General features: G+C 47.1%; 4 protein-coding genes across 14 annotated transcripts; 3 read left to right on the forward strand and 1 right to left on the reverse strand.

The window, feature by feature from the left end:
- The first annotated feature begins 23 nt into the window (after positions 1 to 23).
- Positions 24 to 8156, forward strand: LOC120708994. Of its 2 annotated transcripts, none has more exons than XM_039994469.1 (6): positions 24 to 225; positions 3616 to 3922; positions 6855 to 6941; positions 7054 to 7112; positions 7331 to 7478; positions 7560 to 8156. In XM_039994469.1, the coding sequence occupies exons 1-6, from the start codon at positions 59 to 61 to the stop codon at positions 7623 to 7625; spliced, it is 834 nt and encodes a 277-aa protein (XP_039850403.1). In that variant the 5' UTR covers positions 24 to 58; the 3' UTR covers positions 7626 to 8156. The 2 variants fall into 2 exon arrangements, with proteins under 2 accessions (XP_039850403.1, XP_039850404.1); XM_039994470.1 differs by having other exon boundaries at positions 3631 to 3922.
- A 658-nt stretch (positions 8157 to 8814) lies between these two features.
- LOC120708995 (proline transporter 1-like) lies at positions 8815 to 11685 on the forward strand. Of its 6 annotated transcripts, none has more exons than XR_005689546.1 (9): positions 8829 to 9193; positions 9295 to 9519; positions 9631 to 9725; positions 9833 to 10043; positions 10131 to 10255; positions 10485 to 10700; positions 10837 to 11067; positions 11176 to 11381; positions 11474 to 11685. XR_005689546.1 is itself a non-coding variant. In XM_039994473.1 (8 exons), exons 2-8 carry the CDS (start codon positions 9369 to 9371, stop codon positions 11323 to 11325), a joined length of 1179 nt encoding a protein of 392 aa, XP_039850407.1. In that variant the 5' UTR covers positions 8815 to 9193; positions 9309 to 9368; the 3' UTR covers positions 11326 to 11659. The 6 variants fall into 6 exon arrangements, 4 of the variants coding, with proteins under 4 accessions (XP_039850407.1, XP_039850405.1, XP_039850406.1 ...); XR_005689547.1 differs by having other exon boundaries at positions 9036 to 9193; positions 9857 to 10043; XM_039994473.1 differs by having other exon boundaries at positions 8815 to 9193; positions 9309 to 9519; positions 11176 to 11659.
- A 793-nt stretch (positions 11686 to 12478) lies between these two features.
- Positions 12479 to 16660, forward strand: LOC120708996 (proline transporter 1-like). 5 transcript variants are annotated; one of them, XM_039994479.1, is made up of 8 exons: positions 12479 to 12699; positions 12880 to 13094; positions 14911 to 15001; positions 15083 to 15257; positions 15383 to 15507; positions 15603 to 15821; positions 15912 to 16142; positions 16220 to 16660. In XM_039994479.1, the coding sequence occupies exons 2-8, from the start codon at positions 12943 to 12945 to the stop codon at positions 16367 to 16369; spliced, it is 1143 nt and encodes a 380-aa protein (XP_039850413.1). In that variant the 5' UTR covers positions 12479 to 12699; positions 12880 to 12942; the 3' UTR covers positions 16370 to 16660. The 5 variants fall into 5 exon arrangements, with proteins under 5 accessions (XP_039850413.1, XP_039850412.1, XP_039850411.1 ...); XM_039994478.1 differs by having other exon boundaries at positions 12480 to 12699; positions 12883 to 13094; XM_039994477.1 differs by having other exon boundaries at positions 12488 to 12699; positions 12869 to 13094; positions 14907 to 15001.
- On the reverse strand, positions 16516 to 20965 carry LOC120708998 (E3 ubiquitin-protein ligase RGLG5-like). Its single transcript, XM_039994480.1, has 11 exons — positions 20314 to 20965; positions 19377 to 19461; positions 19137 to 19277; positions 18939 to 19052; positions 18758 to 18855; positions 18314 to 18393; positions 18127 to 18232; positions 17884 to 18011; positions 17588 to 17786; positions 17384 to 17440; positions 16516 to 17188 (listed from the first exon to the last, which is right to left on the reverse strand). Exons 1-11 carry the CDS (start codon positions 20614 to 20616, stop codon positions 17108 to 17110), a joined length of 1392 nt encoding a protein of 463 aa, XP_039850414.1. The 5' UTR covers positions 20617 to 20965; the 3' UTR covers positions 16516 to 17107.
- Between the last annotated feature and the right edge of the window lie 411 nt (positions 20966 to 21376).

Genomic DNA, 21376 nt, shown 5'->3' on the forward strand with positions numbered 1-21376 from the left:
GAAGGAACTGACTGGGGCTAAAAATCATCTAAACTCCGCTAAAGCAGGATCGCCGGCAATGACGGAAGGAACATGCAGTGCGGCGAGCCGCCACCTGCTCCCTCGGCACCAAGAATCCACGAAGAAGCGCAAGAAGGCTAGCGAGGCCACGATAAGAGAGACTTGGGCGGAGCTAGGCCAAGAAGGAACCCGGGGGTCGGAGATTGAAGGATCTGAGATGGCTAGGTCTGTTTTGTTCGTCTTCCTTTTTCTCTTTCCGTTTTATGGAAATGGAATTGAGATTTTCTATTTTCTATACATGGTGCATGGTGTTTATTTCATTTTCCTCTCTATAGATCTCTAGTGAGATTTTTCTATCCCTCAAATCTGATAAGATTGGGCTCATACAGTAAGATTAGGTTACAGATTTATTAATTTAGGGCTTGTTTGGTTGCACATGGATTCATTCCATGCCGAGAATGATAGAAACAATAGAAGATATAACAAGAGATCGGAATTCACTTCGAATCGGAAACTAATTTTAATAAAATAGACTTATAATAACTATAATAGGGGACCGAGATTAATTTCACACTTCTAGACACATGGATTGATTCCCGGTCTCCTATAGTAGCTATCATGAGTCTATTTTATTGAAATTAGTTTCCGACCCGGAATGAATCCCGGTCTCTTGTTATATCTCTTATTGTTTCTATCATTCCCGACATGGAATGAATCTATGTGCAACCGAACAAGCCCTTAGGGGATTGAGGTTGGAGATTTGTGATTTGGAGAATTAAACGCAAGGCTAAAGGATAAAGGTTGGCTCGGCGGTGGAGGCGATTGGGATGCTATTAGGGAGAGTTGAATTGAAGAAATTTGCAGCGATAGATCAGGAGTAGATCTGGTGGCGGTAGTCACCAAAGACGGTATAGGTGGTGGGAGTCGTCGAGGATGGTACAGGGTGAATGAGGAATAAGGGAGTGAGGGAAGGACCATAATTTGACCTTGCTGGTTATGGGTGTATTTGCTTTGGTACCTTGTAAATCTAAATATGCCTTGTTTGACTTTGGCACCACTTGGTTGTATCAAAATTTGCCTCATTTGGCATCTCATTTCGTTCTAATAAAGAACAAAACAGACCACTTAATTGTGAATCCCAATTTTGCATGCCAATTTTTTTTTTTTGCTTGGCTACTAGATACCAAATGTGGGTATCAAAATTAGTGTTTCAAAGGCGTCCGCCTAAGCATCGCCTTGGCGTTCGGGCGGACTGACCTAGCTTGCCTTGGGCAATAGGCATGCCTTGTCACCTAGGCATCTAGGCGTACCCAACTCACCTTGGGTTGCCTTGTCGCCTTTAAAACATTGATCAGATTAAACTCTATTGTTTTTTTTTCAAAAAAAGAATACAGAGATGCCTATATTGATTGAGATTCATAATTGGCCACTTTATCCATGGTATAAAATTCAATTCAAAAGTCGTCATGATAAATAGTTTTTGCAGAGTTGAGATGAGGATTATAGAACCCCTGCCCAGCACAAAATCCACTAATAGATGACATCTAATTACACAACTATATATTTCATTTAATATGATGCCCTAATGCATCAAGTTAAGTTTTGGTCTCATGTTGGTCAAAAACTATAGTTCTTCTTTAGTATAGATCCAAATTGGTTATCAACTATTGACAATTGCCAATGTTGACAACAAATTCAAAAACAAAGAATTGCAAACCCATCAAATTAAGGTATTGTAGCCAACTAAAATAGTAATTATTGACAAAGAACTTCCTATTATGCTTGCTTCCCATGCTCCACGTATACAAAGATTTTTAGCTAGTATTTGCATGTGGTTGGCGTTGCCACCTTCAACGACTATATAACCTACCTTGTAACCAACATCATAGAGCCAAGGAAAAAGTCTACATAACCCCCAACATATCGAGGGTAGACTACATCACCCCTCAACTATAAAACCGGATTTTTAACCCCCTGAGGCGGTTTTGCATGGTGGTTTTGCCATGCTGGTGCACTGAGGTGGACCGATTGACAGGTGGGTCTGGCTTGTAAGTGGCAGACCACATCCCTCTCCTCTCCTCCCCCTCTCCTTATCCTTAGGCCACCCGCTGCCCGACTTGCTCCTCATCGCCGCCGCCCGACATGTTCCGCCCAACGGCACCAGAGCCCTACTACCCGACCGGCTTGGCGCTGTTGCGGTGTGTTCACGCTTTCTGTTCATGCTGTTGTCGATTCCATCATTATCTTCGTTGGACTCCTTCGTGGCTAGAAGGTAAGGAGAGGGAGAATGGGAGTGAGGGATGTGATCAGCCACTTACAAGCTGGGCCCACCTGTCAGTTCGTCCACATCGGCAACTTGGTCCACCTCAGCACACCAGCGTGGTACAAGCACCAAGCAAAACCTCCATAGGGGTGTTTTAAACGGTTAAAATGAAGGGGTTAATAAACCCGATTTTGTAGTTCAGGCGGTGATGTAGTCGACCCTCGATATGGGGGGGGAGTATGTAGACCTTTTCCTAGAGCCAATTGGATACTTTGTTCCATGGCAAGTCAGGATGGGCATTCGGTTGACAGAACCAATCGATTAGGTTCTTTAGTTTTTCTTAAATTTCGGTAACCCAAAAATAAGGACCGATGAGTTACTTTGGATTCTGGAGACCGAGCAAATTCGGGCTCGGTTAGTTCAATTTGGTCTCGGTCATGACCGAACTTACCGAGCCAGTTAGCCACGACATCAAACAGATATAGAAAATCACAAATCGGTGCCAGATTAAGCTAGCAAAGAACATGGATGAAGCACAAATCAATAACGACGACACACAAATCTGGATAAATCAACACAAATTGAAGAAGGATGAGATGTCCCCCACTCCCAATCCTTCAGAGCCGTTGTGACGCCGTCCATTTGAGTGGAGTTGGAGGGCAGCGAGGCACCGCCGGGCGTCGGAGGTGAGTAGGGCGATGAGGATGCGGTGCTGCTCGTCGCAGCGGAGCAGGAGTGCAAGGATGCGGCGCTACCCATAGGAGGCGAGCAGGAGGTGGACGCGGCGCTGCCAAGGGTCAAGGGTTTGGTGGGGGGCTGTTCGTCAGGTGGGTTGAGAGATGGAGGTGCAGTGTGGGAAGCGGCTGACTGGCTGAGGGTGGAATGTAGGTTAGATGGTTAGGGTTTGCCTTGTTAGGCCGTATTGGGCCTAGAATTCGGAGGCTGATAAGTGTAAAATGGGTAGATTTCTGTTTTTTAGAGTAAATTGGTTAGGAACCGAATTGACCAGACGAATTTCGGTTATTAAGAAGTGGAGATTGAAATTATGACCAAAATTTTTGGTTTCAGTTTCGGTTCCTGTTTCGGTCATTTTGGTTTGGTTTTTCGGTCTCGGTTAATTATGCCCACCCTGAATGGCAGGTCAATGACATTGGCCATTCTCTCTGCTACCAAGAATTTTCTTATGTGTATATCAGGATCTATCTACCATTCTCTATGGTATCATTTTCTTTGGAAGCTACGATATCTTTCAAGTTGATATCTTTCAAGTTGATATCTTTCAAGTTGTGGATGTTCTCATTAAACTCATGAGATCGGAGAACCTATTTCACTTTCCGTCTTGACATGTGTAGCCGCATACAATATAGGAATTTGACAAGGAAATCTTTCGAGGAGAATGAATCCAATGTTGATCTTATGGAGCACTACAAATGTATTCTATCTAAGATGTTGCGAGGGCAAGATGACTCTTTTTGTAAAGGAGTTAATAACGAAGTTCAAGGCACTAGTACTCAAAATAAGGGCAAAGAAGGCTACATTTGCAAGAGAACTTTTCCATTGTTTAAGGAACAATTCGGTGGTCTGTCAAAGAATGATAAGGAGAAAATAAAGCTTGCTCTTCATGAGATTATTACATTCCTCAACAATGATGTGGATGAGGTAAAAACTTGATGTTATACTCTTATTGTATCCATCATACTTTATTGAGTTAGTTTGTCATTGAATCCTTGCAATGCTTTCTTGAAAATGTGCTTATACTTGTCAATGTATGGTAATAAATGTACGGGAGTTTGAACATATGGAGTTTAGTATATTTCTTTCCATAAACTGAATTGTGAGGTTGAGGTGGAAAACATGACCTTCTACTTTGTTGTCCATGCTCGCAGACGTTGAGGCTCCACTAATGTCCTTGTTGAGCCCTACCCCAATCTTGTTGAGTGTGCTATTGACAGTAAGCCCTGCCCTATCCCTCCCTCCACTCGCCATCCATTAGCAGGGCCCTATTTTTTTGTTGGCCCGGTGCGGAACAAAAATGGGGGGCCCTATTCACCATGAAAATACTAGATACTCCCTCCATTCAGTTATCATAGCTATATTTCCGATGAAAAATTTAAAATTAATCGCTATATTAAGCCTTTGCCTCGAGAGTCCGCAATTAGTCTGTTCGGTATCCCCCCCAGTAACTTCGGCGCCAACATGCGTGCCTCGGGAAGAAGAAAAACTAGATCTGTTGGTTTTCCATTTGGACCGCGGCAATTAATAATCGCTGGAAACGAGGAGTCTTGCCAAGAAGAAAGTGCAAAAAACGAGGAGCCTATGGTTAACGTGATTAATGCATTGATAAGCATATTTGGTGCCATTGGTCGCTGTGCCTTGTGAAAATATAGCTGTCATAACTAAATGGAGGAGTAATATTGAAAAACTCATTGTCATTAATGAACTAGACTATCTAGCTGCACCTTCTAAGCTATGTAGCTCCACGTACTAAGATTTGTTGGCATTTATATCTTGACATGTCTGATAGCATAACAATTTTTGGAGGCCCGGTGCGGTCGCACCGATCGCACTACCCAGGGCCGGCCCTATCCATTAGATCCATGGCCCCTTCCACCTTTTTCCCTCCCTACATTGTGGCATGATGATGAGAAAACTAGGTCGGGTGTGCGCGCCTCTTCTGGATGGCTATGGTTTGGTGGGTGGAAGTCTAGAAAGAGGGGAATTGCCTTTTCTTAATTTGTTGTGGGTCCCCTAAAGAGAGTAAAGGAAACCTCCACTAGATAAGTGGACATGAGGGTAAATCTATCTTTTCCCAACACCAATTAATCGACGCTTGAGGTCTTGCTGACGGAAGTGGCTTAGCGGAGTGTTTGGCAAGCGATAGTAATGGTCATGGGAATTATAAGTGGGAGTTGAGTGGGAATTCACGTGGGAGTTGTACTTTTAGTCCCAATCCCTTGCTTGGGTTGTGATGAGAATCGAGATGAGAAGTTTAAGGGAGAATTCTTATCTTCGGTTTGGTTCGTAGGTTCTGATGTACCGATCTTACACTTAAAGCATAATTCCCATCCAATTACCACCCCTCACCTGGTAATAATTCCTTAGTGGGACTTACCCCCTAAACTCTCTTTCCTATCCCACTAAAACTCACAATCCCACCAAACAAACAAGAGATCTTTAAACCCTCACCTCTCAACTCCCAGTCCCTTCCATTAATTACCTCCAACCAAATAAGTCTTAGTGGGGCATAGAAGGGATCCTTAATTTTCTAAGTGGCAAGTCGAGTATTTCGCTGTCTTTCGGTGGCACGCAAGGAATTATCTTTATAACTATTTGATAGCAGTGAGCACGTATCTCTTAATGTCACGCCTCATAGGAATGTGTAAAAAAATGGACTCAGATGTTGCCTCTTTAGGTTGTTCATACCATAGGCTATAGAGCTTAGCTAAGTGCAGTTCTATATTTTTTTGCTTTTTCTCGTGTCTTTTTGAGATATCTCAATCATACTTAAGCATGCTCAATATTTCTAGACGTGATGATGCGGACCATCTATGGTATGTTAACCTTGGGTGTCTAACACAAGTAATCCATTTTTGTTGGGTGTCTACCTTCTCTTTCCCAGCTTGCATTTGGCCAATTCTGACACAATATGTCAGAGATCAGGTCAAATATCTAACCAGTTTAGTTGAGGTCAATGCTCATGCAATTGGATGTTGCAATTCCAAATACATGTGATCGATTTGCAGTTGGAGATTGCATTTAAGACTAGCATCCAATTTGTGGCTGACTTTGTCTGAAACATTATTGTTCCTTTTCCTTTGATAAACCACAACAAATAACAGTAAAAGCACAATGAGTGACTTGCTGGGGACAAATATGAAAATGAAAATGTAAAATGTTGGAAATTCATATATTTTTTTCCTTGAAAAGTGAAAATGAAAAACTAAGACCTTTATTCTATCAGATGCTCATGTAACCAAACACGAGCACATTAGTTCAGGCATCTTTCAACAGGTGGAGTAAACTATTCTGGAGCGAACTGTTATGCTTCATAGACCATGTTAAACCAACATGCTCGAGAAGTTACTCATCTCCTCGCCCTGGCTCCTTACTCCTAATTGGTCAAGTGATCTGGTCCTGCTTTGTTTCCTTAGAAAGACAGACAGTTTATAGCGTTTTTCAGGGCGTGCTACAGGCCCTCTCACCCTGGAGCTGTTTTGTACTTGGGGTTCCTCCCCTTTTTTCTTCTTCTTAATATATTGATGCGCAGTTCTCCTGCGCATTCGAGAAAAAAAAAAGCAGGTGTTATGCTTGGTATCTTTTTTCTGTTTTCTCTACTGGAGAATCCTAGTAATTTTTGCAGAGACCAAATGTATTTTGTGACGATGTGTTAATGCGTAGACTGCAGGAGAGTTTATCACTTTTGTGATATTCACACATGACAATTGAAATAGCCAATTCTACCAGATTTACTTGGTACTCTGGCTCTGCCATGTCAAATTATGTCAGAAGACAGTATATTAAGTTAGCCAACTGTGGAAAGTTGTTCACAATTTATCTTGTCAAGACAAGACATTAACATGACTTCTTGCAGGTCGATCGAGATATTCAGGCAATGGAAGAAAGTGGCGAAACATGTCAAGAGGTTGTGAAGAAGTTATCTACTGGTTTATTGGGAAAGGTATACTTACAGAGCATGGCGTGATGGTTGGATTGTCCTTTTTAGCAGTAGTATGTTAAAATATGTTGTAAGAATTCTATTGGATACAAGTGAGAAAGTTCTCTTTTTCCAGCTCGGCAAAATGGCGCAAGGTGTCGATGACTTGTTAAATACAGCAGCATCCAAATGCAGGTGCCATACTCTTTCATCTCAAATGAGCCGTGTGTTTATTTTATTGATTTAAGAATTTGAGATCCTATAAGTTCTATAGACTGCAACTGTACGTTCAAGTCCTCACATTTCACTGACCTGTGTGTTATTTTTTCCTCCCCTGCAAAATTACAAAGCGATTGTTTACAGTATGTGATGTAGAGTTAATACCCTTTTGTTGAATTGTTATATATTGGAAGACCTATGAGTACTGAGGAGAAAATTGAACTTGGTAAGTGCATCCGAAAGCTCCCAGAGGAGGCACTTAATCGCCTTGTGGAGATAATTACAAGAAGGAAACTGGCAAGTGAGAATTCTGATCGGATAACCATGAACTTGGGAGAACTGGTATGTTCCATGTAAAATACAAGCAGTTTCTGAGTAATGCAACCTATCTATGCCTGACCCTTGTTTGTTTCGTTTTGTTAGGATGATGCAACATTATGGAGGCTGTATTACCATGTGGAGTATGCGCTAAAAGAAAACAAGAAATGATTCTCGATCCTCCATGGCCATAGCATCCAGGATGGAATCCAGTGTAAGCCCTACCACAACTTGGAGCACTTGCAAGCTCGTTATGATCTTGGGCGCAGGACATTGGGATCCCCATGTTTCGCAGCATTAGCCTTGACGAATCATTAGTACTTCAGCTTGTAACATCTGTATGTGTGCATGGACTTGTGCTATCAATGAGGACTGTGGCGTGAAAACAGCATCATGGATACCGTGTTGGGATTACCGGAAAAAAAATAGTGCATAGAGTTAGAAAATAGTGTTGTAACTTGTAACCCAAGGGCATTGGTGGCAGTATTGTGTTCCATGCCACAGTGCAAGCTCCTTCGGATGAATGGGGTTTGTTCCGGCATTCATGCCTGCAAAAAGACATCGCATCAGTTACATGGTTTGGCGACCCTAGGTCCAAGCATAGAAGATAAAAAGTATCTTGTACTGCAATGACACCACACTAACGAACGGTGATTGGTGGATGGTCGAGTGTCACATTGCATCAATCAAATCCTCTTCCTACTTTGTGGCTTAAAGGAAATTCATCAAACTTATCGCCACGTTTTTGTTTCCTTTGCTTTTTTCAAAAGGTGCGGTATGTGCTTTGCACCGAGATAATGGGGCGATCAGACTGAGAGTAACAGGATATCTGGTGATAGATTCCAATCATATTTTAGTGCTGAACGTTATGGTCAGTACCGTTATTATGGAATTAGCTTTGCTTTTAGCCTACATAAAAGCCACTCAGGAAGAATTGGAGACCAGTCGACTGTATCTGAGTAGCATAGACCTGCAAACGTCATGAACAGACTACCACCGCTGTCTGTCATTCAGGTGCTGTTCGGTTTTGCCCTGGAGAGCCAAAATTACCCAGCTCAAATTCTTACTAGTCTTACACTTGCTAAAAAAACACTTCGACAGCACTAGCTTTGTTGCCCGAAACGGCCGGAAGCTGCACCGGTGAGCAAGATCGGCTTCGCCTCTCCCTCCGCCGGCATCGCATCATCACCTCGCTACCTCACGCAACTTTCTGCCACTCTCGGCTATACCAGACACGGAAAAGAGGAGACGGCTGACGCGGCGGGAGAGCAAGTGGTGGCGCGAGGGGCTACGACACCGCGTAACAGCACCAGCACGACGTTGCTAGCGGAGAGGAGGAGATCGCAACCGAAACACTAGCCCCTCCTCGCTATCTTAGGGAAATCCAGTGACGGTCCAGTATTGGTGGTTACTGGTCACACAACTTTCTCTCTTAGCTATCAAGCTATGCTTATCAATGAAAATAAGCTTTTGGATTTTGCGAGGACGAGACAGCTTTATTCGTCGCCCGGAATCGGCATCATGGCTCTCGCGATTTCTTTGCCTGCCTATATATGCGTCGGCTATGCAGAGTGTGAGGCCATGCCTCTCCTGGGTCGTGCAAGCTTAGTTCATCTGAAGGAGCTGAGACAAGAGGAGGGAAACAATGGCGAGTTCTTCCATGGACACTGAAGCTGCAGGCCAAGAGCTCAAGGGCGGTGGCTACACCGTCGCGGCTACTGCTCATGCAGTAGACTCAGGTACGAAGCATTCAGGATCAGAGAGCTGGCGTGGTTGTTCTGAATTCTGATCAGGTTCAGTTCAGTTGATCGCTGTTCGTTGCTGTTGGTGAACACAACAGACTCGTGGCAGCAGGTGGGGCTGCTGCTGGTGATCGGCTTCAACTGCGCCTACGTGCTGAGCTTCTCCAACCTCATGATGGCGCCGCTGGGCTGGGGCTGGGGCGTCGCCTGCCTGCTGCTCGTCGGGGCCGCCGCCTGGTACGCCAACTGGCTCCTCGCCGGCCTCCATTTCATCGACGGCCAGAGGTTCATCCGGTACAGGGACCTCATGGGCTTCGTCTTCGGTACGCACTAATTGATCGATCACAATTCATGTGAAGAAATTGTTACGAGTTAGCTGATAGCCTGACACTGAACAAGCAGCTGATAAGTTATGCTCTGTTCTGAATCTGAAGGGAGGAAAATGTACTACATCACTTATTTCCTGCAGTTCACCACTCTGCTTCTCTGCAACATGGGATTCATCTTACTTGGTGCAAGAGCACTCAAGGTACACCAATTTGTTCTTGATTTGACATGTGCACAAGAACAGGACCGACAGTTAACATAGGAGTCAGCAGCAACACAACCAGCTTTGCTCCAATGGTTATTAACCAGGCAATCAACGTGGTCATTAACCAGGCAATCAACGTGGAGTTCACCCACTCCCCCGCCAGGCTCCAGTGGTTCATCACCGCGACGGGAATCGTCTACTTCGCCTTCGCCTACTTCGTGCCGACGATTTCTGCCATGAGGAACTGGCTCGCCACGTCGGCGGCGCTGACGTTAGCATACGACGTCGCTCTGCTGGCCATCCTAATCAGAGATGGTGACCACACCTTCTGCTGATCACCTTCTAATCAGAGATAGTCAGAACTTGCCCAAACTTAATTTGCATTGTTTTCTCGATCGCTAGGGAAATCGAACAAGCAGAAGGATTACAACGTCCATGGCAGCCCAGCCGAGAATGTGTTCAACGCGTTGGGCGCCGTCGCCGCCATCCTCGTCTGCAACACGTCCGGGCTGCTCCCGGAGATACAGGTCTGGACTCTGGGTCGATTGATCGACCTCTCTTTTGTCAATGTCTACTAGCCGGAACTTTTTCCTTAATAATCTACAAAAAAAAAGGTCTCGTCGAGTGCTCAAACCCGTGCGTCGACGGCGACGCGCACGCCGACCGACGCGTGTGGCCGGTGGCTGTGATTACCCGTGTCCTGTCTCGACGGTGGTTGACGCTTTATATAATTATACATGTGCCTTTTGGTTTCAGTCGACGGTGCGGGAGCCGGCGGTGCGCGGCATGCGGCGGGCGCTGCTGCTGCAGTACACCGCCGGCGCCGCGGCCTACTACGGCGTCAGCGTGGCGGGGTACTGGGCGTACGGGTCGTCGGTGTCGGAGTACCTCCCCAACGAGCTCGGTGGACCGCGGTGGGCCGCCGTGCTCATCAACGCCACCGCCTTCCTCCAGAGCGTCGTCTCCCAACACGTGCGTACGCTGCGCTTCTTTTTTAATTTCCTACGGGCGCCGCGCCGCCGCGCGCCCGTGTCGTGCGTGGCTGCCGCGGGGAATCCAGCTATAGCTGACCGGAGCTCCGGCGTGGTTTGCCGTCGTGTATGTGCAGCTGTTCGCGGTGCCGATCCACGAGGCCATGGACACGCGGCTGCAGCGGCTGGAGGAGGGCATGTTCTCCCGGTACAACCTGACGCGCCGCTTCTTCGCTCGGGGGCTCATCTTCGGCTTCAACATCTTCGTCACCGCGCTGTTCCCCTTCATGGGCGACTTCGTCAACCTCTTCGGCTCCTTCGCTCTCGTGCCGCTCACCTTCATGTTCCCCAGCATGGTCGTGCTCAAGGTAGTGCTAGCCTGGATCTCGTTGCCGAAGCATGCGCTGAATGGCTTTAATTAATTTGTCTGAATTGCTTGTAGCAGAATAATGGCTGCTGATTTGATGGTGTTGCAGATTGAAGGGAAGAGTAGTGGGAGATGGAGCAGGCTCTGGCATTGGGGCGTCATCGTTTTCTCCTCTGTTCTCTGCGTCGCGACCACCGCCGCCGCAGTTCGTTTGATCTTCAACAATGCCAGGATCTACCACTTCTTCGCCGACATGTAGGGGAGTGAAAACACCATGGAAGAGATACTATATATGAACATGGTGCAGCATTTTAGGTTATCAGCTTATCGCCTTTTATAAGGTGTTTAGGTTCAGGAATAGCTAGGTTGATCAATAATTATCTTCTCACTCCTTTCATTTTTGTTAGGTTTGAGGAGTGGAATATGGTCAGCTCATTCTTGACAAATGTATGATTAGGATGAGGCGGATCCTGAAACAAAATACCTTCTATACGAAAAGATGAACTTTTCGACAGCACATGTGGCTCTTACAAGGACCAAGAATAATGCACCATAATTGATTTACAAGGACCAAAAACATTGTGATAATCGTACACCGCTGCTTTTGTGCTTTTATGAAGAATCTAATGCGACCTTTGGACACAAAATATGCATGTCATCATAATGCTAAGTCATATCATATTTCGATGTTGAAATCTTAAGAAGTAATAACTTGATTTACGAAGAGAATCGAATTGGTCGGGATCAGAGTTCAGCCACGCACGCTGTGGTGATCTTGGTCTTGGAAACCAAGTTGCGGATTTACACCAGATTTAGGGTTCCACGAGCGCTCATTATTATGTATCTGAGAAAATTCTATGTGGACCTATATGTATATTGTATCCGAAGAAAATAATAAAAGAAAGATGGCTCTCCCCAGATGTTGTGCTGTTTGTATCAATTTTATTTACTTTTATATCCCCCTCCCCCTACTGTCAGGTGCGTCCAGTCAGCACCACCCCTTTTGTTGTAAGTTTTTTTTTCTAACAACACTGCACACAACAACTAGCACAAGTCCATATCCATAAAAAAATCACATTTACAAACTTCTATCTCATAAGCTCGTGAATCGTGATGGATTATTCATACAGCGGCAAGAAGAAGAATACTACTGTTATAACCCATTTTTTAAACTTGGATTTTATGATCATGGAGCTTAAACATTATATACTGACTTACTGAGAATCAAAATGAGAGCCATTTAGAAAGTAATACTACTCTCCCTCGGATTTCTGATAATTTTCGTTTTGACATGTATGTGGTCAGCACTTTTTAGTTTTGACCATCAATTATTTGAAGACTAAAGAGAGTAGTACTTGCTATTATTGGGAATGTGATTCTTTGTTCTGAAAGAAAAGATAGCTTTGTTAACCATTCGCGAATCGGCTTTTGGGCCTTCTTTGCCTGCTTATGTATATGAGCCATACAGAGTGTAATCCGCGCATCATTCCTGACCTCTCTGCAAGCTCAACAACGCACATGGAAGCAGGTGCCAAGAGAGAAGCAATGTCATCTTCGCTGGGCACTGAAGCGGATCAAGAGCACAACGGCAGTGCCTACACCATTGCAGCTACTGCTCATGCTGTAGACACAGGTACACATGATCAGCAAGATTTATTTTTAACCTGCTCTTTGAATAGTAACTGCTTGAATCTGTACCGGCACGAAAACCTGCACTATATGTGGCAAACTTGTCACTAGCTGCTTGGTTCTGAACTACGATTGTTTTTTACTTTTGACTGAATTTTGGTCATTCAATTCAGACTCATGGCAGCAGGTGGGCCTGCTTCTTGTGACCTCCTTCAACTGCGCCTATGTGCTTAGCTTCTCCAACCTCATGCTGGTCCCCTTGGGCTGGGGGTGGGGCATCGCCTGCCTGCTTATCGTCGCCGCCGCTGCGTGGTATGCCAACTGGCTCCTCGCCGGCCTGCATGTCATCGACGGCCAGAGGTTCATCCGGTACAGGGACCTCATGGGCTTTTGTCTTCGGTAAGTGAGGTTCTTATACATCTCCCTACTACTAGTCTAGTACTGAATTGTGACTATAATCAGGCAATCTTCAGTATACTACAACACTTCGATTAACAATATCTACGAAAATGCATTCCAAATGGAAAAGGGGAGAAAAAGTTCTTTGTAATTTCATGGTGAATCTAGTGGTCTTTTCATAGATTAAACTAGTTAATCTTATTTAGTACACAACCGGATTAACTTATAGGCAATCTTGTATGAATTTGTAAAGATGCAAGCAGACATGTTGGTTAAGAATTAAGATCAGATGCCTCATTATCTGTCCTCCAAAACAATTGAGATTCCAAATCGTTGCTCACTTGCGATGCCCACTGATCGTACGAGCTGTACGTATGGATGAAACGGCGTCCGTGCCATGGCGCACTGAAAAAGTGGAACTGAACTCATTCGTGGCACACTAAAAACTCGGGGGGGGGGGGGGGGGGTTGAAACAGTCCCCACCTATTTCATAAGAAGCAACTGCTTCGGCTTCTACCCCGATTGAGAAACCCCCGAACCCTGACCCACCAGCGAGGGAGATTTTTTTACCCCGCGGCATCGGAAATTCGCGTCCCCCAAGACTCAAACCCACGCCGCGGGGGTGCCACCAGCCCCAGCCAACCAGTCGGTCGTAGGAACTTTAGGGTCCGTTTGGTTGGGTGGTTTAGCCCCAACCAGACTTGCTGGGGGCACCCTGATCATGTTTGGTTGCCTGTCCAACTCTCCTAGCCTGGCTTATCTAATGCAAACCAAGCCAGGCTTGGGCGTGCGGTGGCATGAAGAGTGAATCTTATCACCTCTGCTCGTCCTTCCTCTCACCCGATCCAACTTCTCTAACTTCATGAAGCGAAGTCACAACGAGGAACAATGTTCTAAGTCTGGATGAACAGCACTTCCTACCGTGATTGGTACTCAGAGCGGGCGGCCCGCAGAGCCTCGAAAGTCACGGGAACAGTGTTCACTGGCTTTTCCTTCAGCAAGTTAAGGAATGCCGATTGCCTCTCACCTCCGTCAGGCATATCTCCGTCGATCTCCGCCTCCGGCGTTTGCCATTCCGCCCCAAACTGCTTCCTCCGCCTCCGCCGCGATGGGAAATGCGCTCCCGCAGCCGGCCGCATCCCCCGCGCGGTGGGCGGAGCTCATCTGCGCGGCCGGCGGAGCTAATCCGCGCGGCCGGCGGCGCTCGCCCGCGCCGCCAAGTGGAGCTCTGGCGGGGCTCGCCCCGCCGCCGTCCGCTGGCCGGAGCTCGGCCACCGCCGCCGCCGGAAGCAGGAGCCACATGTGGGAGCTCTCCGCGACGTTCCAACCAGTGCTGCTCTACGGACCTCGACCACGGCCACTCGCGTGTGCAGCTCCTGCCCACAGCCACCGGGCTTGCCCACCGATGCCACGCCCACGGTTCCTACACGCGCCACTGGGTCCTGCCCGCGCCGCGGGGTGGAGCTCGCTTGCTGCGGCCGCGCACGGCTCCTGCCCACACTGCTACGAATAGCGAGAGGGGTAACTCCACCTCTATGTAGTACAGGGTCGTTATATCACTCGTAGCCAACCAACCAAACAGAAGCTAACCGGCACAAGTCTATCTTGAGCAGACAACCAAACACCAGCTGATTGCCCTGCCAAGCCATGCTTAGCCGAGCCTGGCTTAGATTTTAAGCTTGGCCAGACTAGTACAACTGTACAAGCAACCAAACGGACCCTTAGGCGTGCCATGGCACACTAGGTAGCTAGCTCTCTTGGAGTGGACATTCATCAGCTGACTCCTCATGTTTATGCTTTGTTGTTCTGAAGGCAGGAAAATGTACTACATCACTTGGTCCCTGCAGTTCAGCATCCAGCTTCTCGGAAACATGGGCTTCATCTTACTGGGAGCAAGAGCACTCAAGGTATATATGCTAATCTGACTACTAAAATTAACCCCATCATCAGTTAGCTCATTGACCTCCGTGATTATATATATTAACTAGGCGATCAACGTGGAACTCAGCCACTCCCCTGCTAGGCTGCAGTGGTTCATCCCTGGAACCGGAACCGTCTTCTTCGCCTTCTCCTACCTCGTGCCGACGATCTCGGCCATGCGGAAATGGCTCGCGATGACGGTAGCTTATGACGTCACCCTGCTGGCCATCCTGGTGAAAGATGGTAATAATAACCATGCGTTTTTTTTTCTTTTTAGAAGATTAATTAACACAGTGCTTCAGCCTTGAGGTGGATCAAAATCATTTGTTGTGTTGTTGCTTGAATAATTTTGATTCTCCAAATTACAGGGAAATCGAACAGGCAAAAGGACTACGGCGTCCATGGGAGCCCAGCGGAGAAGGCGTTCAACGCGCTGGGCGCCGTCGCTGCCATCCTCGTCTGCAACACGTCCGGGATGCTCACGGAGATACAGGTGACGATCTCCATCTGTTCCTCCGTTTGTAGGTAGGCTGTACTAGCTCCGACCAATCCGCTCGTAAGTTGGTAGCTGCATGCGTTTGGTTTCAGCAGTCGACGCTGCGGTCGCCGGCGGTGCGCAACATGCGGCGGGCGCTGGCGGTGCAGTACACCGCCGGCGCCGCGGCCTACTACGGCGTCAGCGCGGCGGGGTACTGGGCGTACGGGTCGGCGGTGTTGGAGTACCTCCCCGACCAGCTCGGCGGGCCGAGGTGGGCCGTCGTGCTCATCAACGCCGCCGCCTTCCTGCAGAGCGTCGTCTCGCAGCACGTACGCAACGTAACCTTATTGGCTAACTGGTGGATCAGTGGATGGCATCATGGTCATGGATGTGTGCGTGTCTCTCTCGGTTTGTGGCAGATGTTCACGGCGCCGGTGCACGAGGCGCTGGACACGCGGCTGCAGCGGCTGCACGAGGGCACGTCCTCCCGCTACAACCTCACGCGCCGCCTCTGCGCGCGGGGGCTCGTCCTGGCCTTCAACGTCTTGGTCGCCGCGCTGCTCCCCTTCATGGGCGACTTCGTCAACCTCTTCGGCTCCTTCGCGCTCGTCCCGCTCACCCTCGTGTTCCCCAGCATGATCGTCCTCAAGGCACGTGCAAAGCTCTAGCCTCTAGCTGGCAGTATTTGTTTAATCTGAAGGTGGATTATTGCTTGCTGGTGGTGCAGATCAATGGGAAGAGCCGCGGGAGATGGAGCAGGATCTGGCACTGGGGCATCATCGCCGTCTCCACGGTTCTCGGCGTCGCCACCACTGCCGCCGCCGTCCGTTTGATCTTCCATAACGCCAGGGTTTACCACTTCTTCGCCGACATGTAACGGCACCAAACCAAAGATCCAAAGAGCGCAGGGTGCAATGGGTTCAGCCGTTCAGGTGCTTCCGCACGGCACCCTCCATAATCCATATGCTTGCTATAGCTCGTATACTAATATACTATACACCCAGCGGGTACAACATCCATGCACGCTGCACAATTTCATGCTGGTTCATTACAAGAAAAGGCCAACTGACGAGCATGTCAGCATCAAACTCTCGATCTGTTGCAGCACAGCAATCAGGTTTTTACAACATGCATCAAATCAAATTAACAAATTTCGGACGAACAAAAAAAAACTGGCACAAAGAATCCCCTAAATGCTGAGGTCAGAAGACCAGAAACGAATGAATATCCATATGTACAAGTCGTCGGTTGAGCAACCACACAGTTGAGTGCCATTGCCCAACACGCAATAGCAAAACACACCAACTCTTTTTTGCAAATTTCCTCTTTCTTCTCTTTTGTGTTTTCCCATTGCTTTGGAAATATCCCTTGATAAATTCTGAAACCCACTGCCTATTGCACTGTGTTCGGATCATTCCTGGTGGGTATCAATACTGGGACAACCCTGCTCCATCTTGGAGCGCTGGATCAGCGGCCCTGCAGTCCTCGGCCTGAATTGGTGGGGGTCCTCACTGGACGGATTGCAAATGGGTCTTGCTGTCCCGGTCTCAGCGTGACGCAGGGTGGCTCCAGTATACCACCCATTTTGCATTGCAATGATCCAAACCACCACTTGCTAGTATAGCTTTATCCTTGTGGTGATGGGAGTGCGACAGATCGGGCACGACTCGAGACTCTGTCCACAGTCACAGCAGGTCTGCAAAGAAAATGCTTTCTTAGGAGGGATATGAAGCTGACGTCTCAACACACTTCCACAACCGAAAATGACTCGAGCAACCAGGCACTAATCTATTAGATATCATAAGAAAAATGGCACTGGCAGGTATACTGGTTTTCATTAAAAAAGAAAAGGTACAGATTCACTGTAGCACAAGAAAGGAAAGAGATTCACCTGGTGTCCACAGCCAAATGCCATGTCTTTGGGGTTCCCAAGGCAGATAGGGCAGACCTACAGATGCATTTAGATGATAAGATATAAATGCTACGTAAATGCCTCTATTCAAAAAGCTTTAACGAGATCAAGCAGAAATCTTTTCTTTCTAAAAAAGATCAAGCAGAAATGAAGTATTTTTTTTCAAAGCACACGGGGTTGTACCTGGTTGTCGTAAGTGGAAGTAGGTGCAGCTGGGGTGGCGCTATGTGGATTTTCGTAGTGAGGATACTGTGATGAGGATGATGAACTCTGTGGGTAGGTGGTTGGCTTACTAAAGCTTTTAGATGAATAGGAATAAGCATCATCAATTCCAGCAGGAGGCGGCAGAGGAACCCTGTCAGGAGACTTGAAAGAGCGACGACTGCTCGCAACATGTTGATACAAGTCAGCATGTATTTAAAAATGAAAAAAATAAAAACGAGTACTGTAATGTACATTCAAGGGGGTGAAAGGCATACCCTAAAATTCCTAATTCCACGGTTGCTTTATACTGTTGTGGTATCTCCATCAATGCAGAAAGAGCAAATGCAGCCTCTTTCCTTGATTGTGGCATGTTCTTGGACATTATCTCCGAGAAATTCACAAACTAGAGAAACAACAGATTTCCAGCATTAGGAAGCAGGAGTTTATCATTTATCATCTCAAATTTACGAGCAGATTTTTATCTGAAACCAATCCTCAGGTATGACACATCAACTTACTTGGAAATTGTCAAAAGCTCGAGCAGGAATATTGTCATCAAATTCCTTCATCATGTCCCAGGGGCCATCACCAACTCCTACTAACACGATGGACAAAGGCAGTTCACTGCATAAAAGAAAATGAAACAATCAGCGGCGCCCCATCAGACTTGCAGCTGATAATGAGTGACATTTATGCAGGTTTTACCTGGCCTTCACAATGGCATCAACAGTCTTCTGCTCTTGCGAACTTAGCTGTCCAGATGCAGTATCTACACTCCGTGTAACCTGAGTTATTATATAAGTTAATTAGTGAACAGAAAGGAAATGTTCTAATTCCAACATACATACTACAGTTCAAACCACACCAAGTAATTCAATAAGAAAAGTAAATAGCTAGAGGCTACAGGATTCATATTTACATACTAGTCGGAAAAAGATAAAGTACAAGTGAAAAGCATCAGATAGTACACATTAACACATAACTTTAAGAAAAACACGATTGTATTTGTTGTCTCATGAAAAACAGCATTTTGCAGTAGAAATGCAACAGTGAGTCTAATCTATGTGTATCATATATTAAAACCACTGCTCATAATACACAATCATGGAATTACTTGCAGCATCACAACAAGAAAAGTAAACATGGTACCTGCCCATCGGCAATTATCAATAGAACATGGTATTGGCCACCACTTTGCTCCACAATGGTCATAGCCATCTCAATAATTGGTGCAAAGGATGTTGGTCCTGTTCAGAATCATTTGCAAAAAGATGAATTAGCACACATGCCCAATCCAGTCAAATGTCTGAACAGGGCAATAGCAACTTACCAGCTAAGCGCAAATGTGGTACAATTTCCCTATATCGATGCAGAGCTTCTGAGAAACCATTGCAAGGTCTCTCATCAGGATAAAAACAGAAGACATCTTGATCATGTGTTGACGCTGAAAAAAAAAAAGTGCACAGTTGGATTAGGTTGTAGAGAAATTATGAAATAGTGTAGTAAGTCAAATATTAAAATTCATTACCATCTCCGAATCCAAAGCATGGGATCAAATTGTCTTCATCAAATTTTGACATTGTCTTCCCTATGATCGAGATGGCTTGTTCATAAGGATTTGGTGTGCTGCTAATGTGATGTAAACTATGTCCATGGAAGGAGAATTTCCCTGATAATGGAAAATAAATCATTAGCATAGGTAGGCCAGGCATTGCACCGAACTATTGCATTAAGCAATAAAACAAACAAATAGTCCATAAGCGCTAACCTGTCCACTCATTGCTCTTTGTGAAATCAATGCCGACAATAAGATTCGACGATTCAAGCCCAGCTTGAGCTAGGGCATCAGTAACCTGCAAAAGGGAAATGTTTGATCTTCAGAATAACAGTAGCATATGGAGGAATAACAGTAGCATAACTGAATTTAGTATGCGCCTAAAACTTGCACTAATGGAACACAATAAATCTTTAAACGATCAATTACAACATTGATTTTTAATAAGGTGTGGTCCACATTATAATAATTAGATATGGAGGGCGGATGTAAAGGGTTAATCCCAGAGTAGAAAATTGTGAAACATATGTCTGTGTCATGAGGTCGATTATATAACTTCCATGAGCCCAGCTACTACTTTGTCCCGCATAGCCATAAACTCATCACAGTCTGGCCAGTTTGGCGAGGAGAAAGCCAGGCAATCAGACAACTCAGCAACTCTAACCAAACACAACAGCAAGCCAAAGGCTGGTGCTCCCGATAATGCCAAGTTGCCAACCTTGCAGAAAAATATTGTGTATTTTTCCAATGAGCTGTGGCCACAAAGTCGTCAATCTACTTTCGTGTGCATGAATACTTATCAACAGTAATCTATCGTTGACCACCCATTTAACCCGCCATCCCAATCTGAATTTGCGCTGCATCAAATCGGCTGACCCACGACGGAGCATTTTAACCTCCTTTGACATTTCAATTCATTGTAGATTGAGGAACTACGGAGGAGGAGAAATCAGTCATGGTCTCCAAACTTGGTTGCAACATGGAAAATACTGGGGACTTCCGAGATCTAGACACAGCGAGCCAGCGGTGAGTTCAAATCGATCCGATTCACCGCGCTGCCACTAACTAAGATCCAACCAACATCCTAACGGAAGGCCTAGAGACGCAGCTGCTGGTACGATTCATCGAGGACCAATAATCGCAGGCGTACCTGATCCACCGAGTGGTAATCGTCGGCAATCCGCGAGTACCGGCGGTCCAGCTGCCGCGGCTTGGCGGCCGGCGGCGGCAGGGCAGCGGCGGGGGGCTGGTACGCCGGGGCCGGGTACGGTGCGGCGTACCCTCCTCCTTGCTGCGGCGCGGCGTAGTAGGCCGCGCTCGGGTCCTGGCCGTAGTAGCCTCCATACTGAGGCGGCGGCGGCCCCGCCGGCTGGCCAAAGGAGCGCGAGTGGCCGTAGCCCCGCCCGTGGCCGCTCCCGTCCCGCGGGCTGCTCTTCGATGGGCTTCCCCCCATGGCTCTGCTCCCGGTCGGTCTAGTGGATCCCGCGTTGAATCGTCGAAGGAGTACGAAGAAGAGGCAACCGCTGTTCGGGGTATTTGTGCAGGACGCTCTCAGCGGCTGTGGCAACGGCAGCGGCGGAGACCAGACCAGGTGTGGGAAAGCGGCGAAGCTACCGCGGCCGCCGCCTCGCGAGCGGTTGTGACGAGACGCGCGGCGGGCGAGGCTTCGCGTCTCCTTCCTCCGGCGGCCGCGCACGGCACGGGCGACGGGTCCGTGTGGATTTGGGAGGCGCTGAGCTGGTCTGCGTGGCTGGTCTGCGAGAGTTTTTGTGAGGAGGGAGTATTCGATCACGGGTCACGCCATCACGGGCAGCTTGCAGCCGGGGTATATACGGGCATCTCGGTGGGACCACCCACGAAGCTCCCCTGGACTTGCCAGCCTGCGTGGAAAAGCACAGCAGCTTTGGGGAACTGAATGTGGGCCCGTGAGCGCGTAGCACGTGCGAGAAAAAAAAGGAAAAGAGGATGGAGCTTTCCGTCATTTTTGCTACTACTATGCGGAGCAGACAGCAGAGCTTTGCGTGTCTGGGATCTTGGAGAAAAACTGCGTAACTGCAGCGGCATCTTTCTCGAAAGAAATCCTGATTGTGTAAGACTGTCTCCATCGGAGACCTGCAAACCGCCCGGTACCGAAATTTAGAGGGCGAAATTACATGTACACGCTCCAGCGGGGAGCTCCATCCGACCCGGCAAAATAGGGGGGAGGAGAGAGA

This window comes from Panicum virgatum, chromosome 5K (assembly GCF_016808335.1).
Source record: "Panicum virgatum strain AP13 chromosome 5K, P.virgatum_v5, whole genome shotgun sequence".
NCBI classification, from domain to species: Eukaryota; Viridiplantae; Streptophyta; class Magnoliopsida; order Poales; family Poaceae; genus Panicum; species Panicum virgatum.

What these genes read in the sequence shown, in the direction of transcription:
- LOC120708998 (XM_039994480.1), bottom strand. Translation starts at nt 20,616, where the DNA reads ATGGGGGGAAGCCCATCGAAGAGCAGCCCGCGGGACGGGAGCGGCCAC. An exon ending in AAAGAGCAATGAGTGGACAG is followed by an intron (nt 19,278 to 19,376) that starts GTTAGCGCTTAT and finishes TTCCATTATCAG; the next exon opens with GGAAATTCTCCTTCCATGGA. An exon ending in GTGGAATTAGGAATTTTAGG is followed by an intron (nt 17,787 to 17,883) that starts GTATGCCTTTCA and finishes TGTTGCGAGCAG; the next exon opens with TCGTCGCTCTTTCAAGTCTC.
- LOC120708994 (XM_039994469.1), top strand. Translation starts at nt 59, where the DNA reads ATGACGGAAGGAACATGCAGTGCGGCGAGCCGCCACCTGCTCCCTCGG. An exon ending in GAAGGATCTGAGATGGCTAG is followed by an intron (nt 226 to 3,615) that starts GTCTGTTTTGTT and finishes TGACATGTGTAG; the next exon opens with CCGCATACAATATAGGAATT. An exon ending in ACAGCAGCATCCAAATGCAG is followed by an intron (nt 7,113 to 7,330) that starts GTGCCATACTCT and finishes ATATATTGGAAG; the next exon opens with ACCTATGAGTACTGAGGAGA.
- LOC120708996 (XM_039994475.1), top strand. Translation starts at nt 12,516, where the DNA reads ATGTATATGAGCCATACAGAGTGTAATCCGCGCATCATTCCTGACCTC. An exon ending in GGATGCTCACGGAGATACAG is followed by an intron (nt 15,508 to 15,602) that starts GTGACGATCTCC and finishes GTTTGGTTTCAG; the next exon opens with CAGTCGACGCTGCGGTCGCC. An exon ending in CCAGCATGATCGTCCTCAAG is followed by an intron (nt 16,143 to 16,219) that starts GCACGTGCAAAG and finishes CTGGTGGTGCAG; the next exon opens with ATCAATGGGAAGAGCCGCGG.
- LOC120708995 (XM_039994471.1), top strand. Translation starts at nt 9,100, where the DNA reads ATGGCGAGTTCTTCCATGGACACTGAAGCTGCAGGCCAAGAGCTCAAG. An exon ending in CCTCATGGGCTTCGTCTTCG is followed by an intron (nt 9,520 to 9,630) that starts GTACGCACTAAT and finishes CTGAATCTGAAG; the next exon opens with GGAGGAAAATGTACTACATC. An exon ending in TTGGTGCAAGAGCACTCAAG is followed by an intron (nt 9,726 to 9,832) that starts GTACACCAATTT and finishes GTTATTAACCAG; the next exon opens with GCAATCAACGTGGTCATTAA.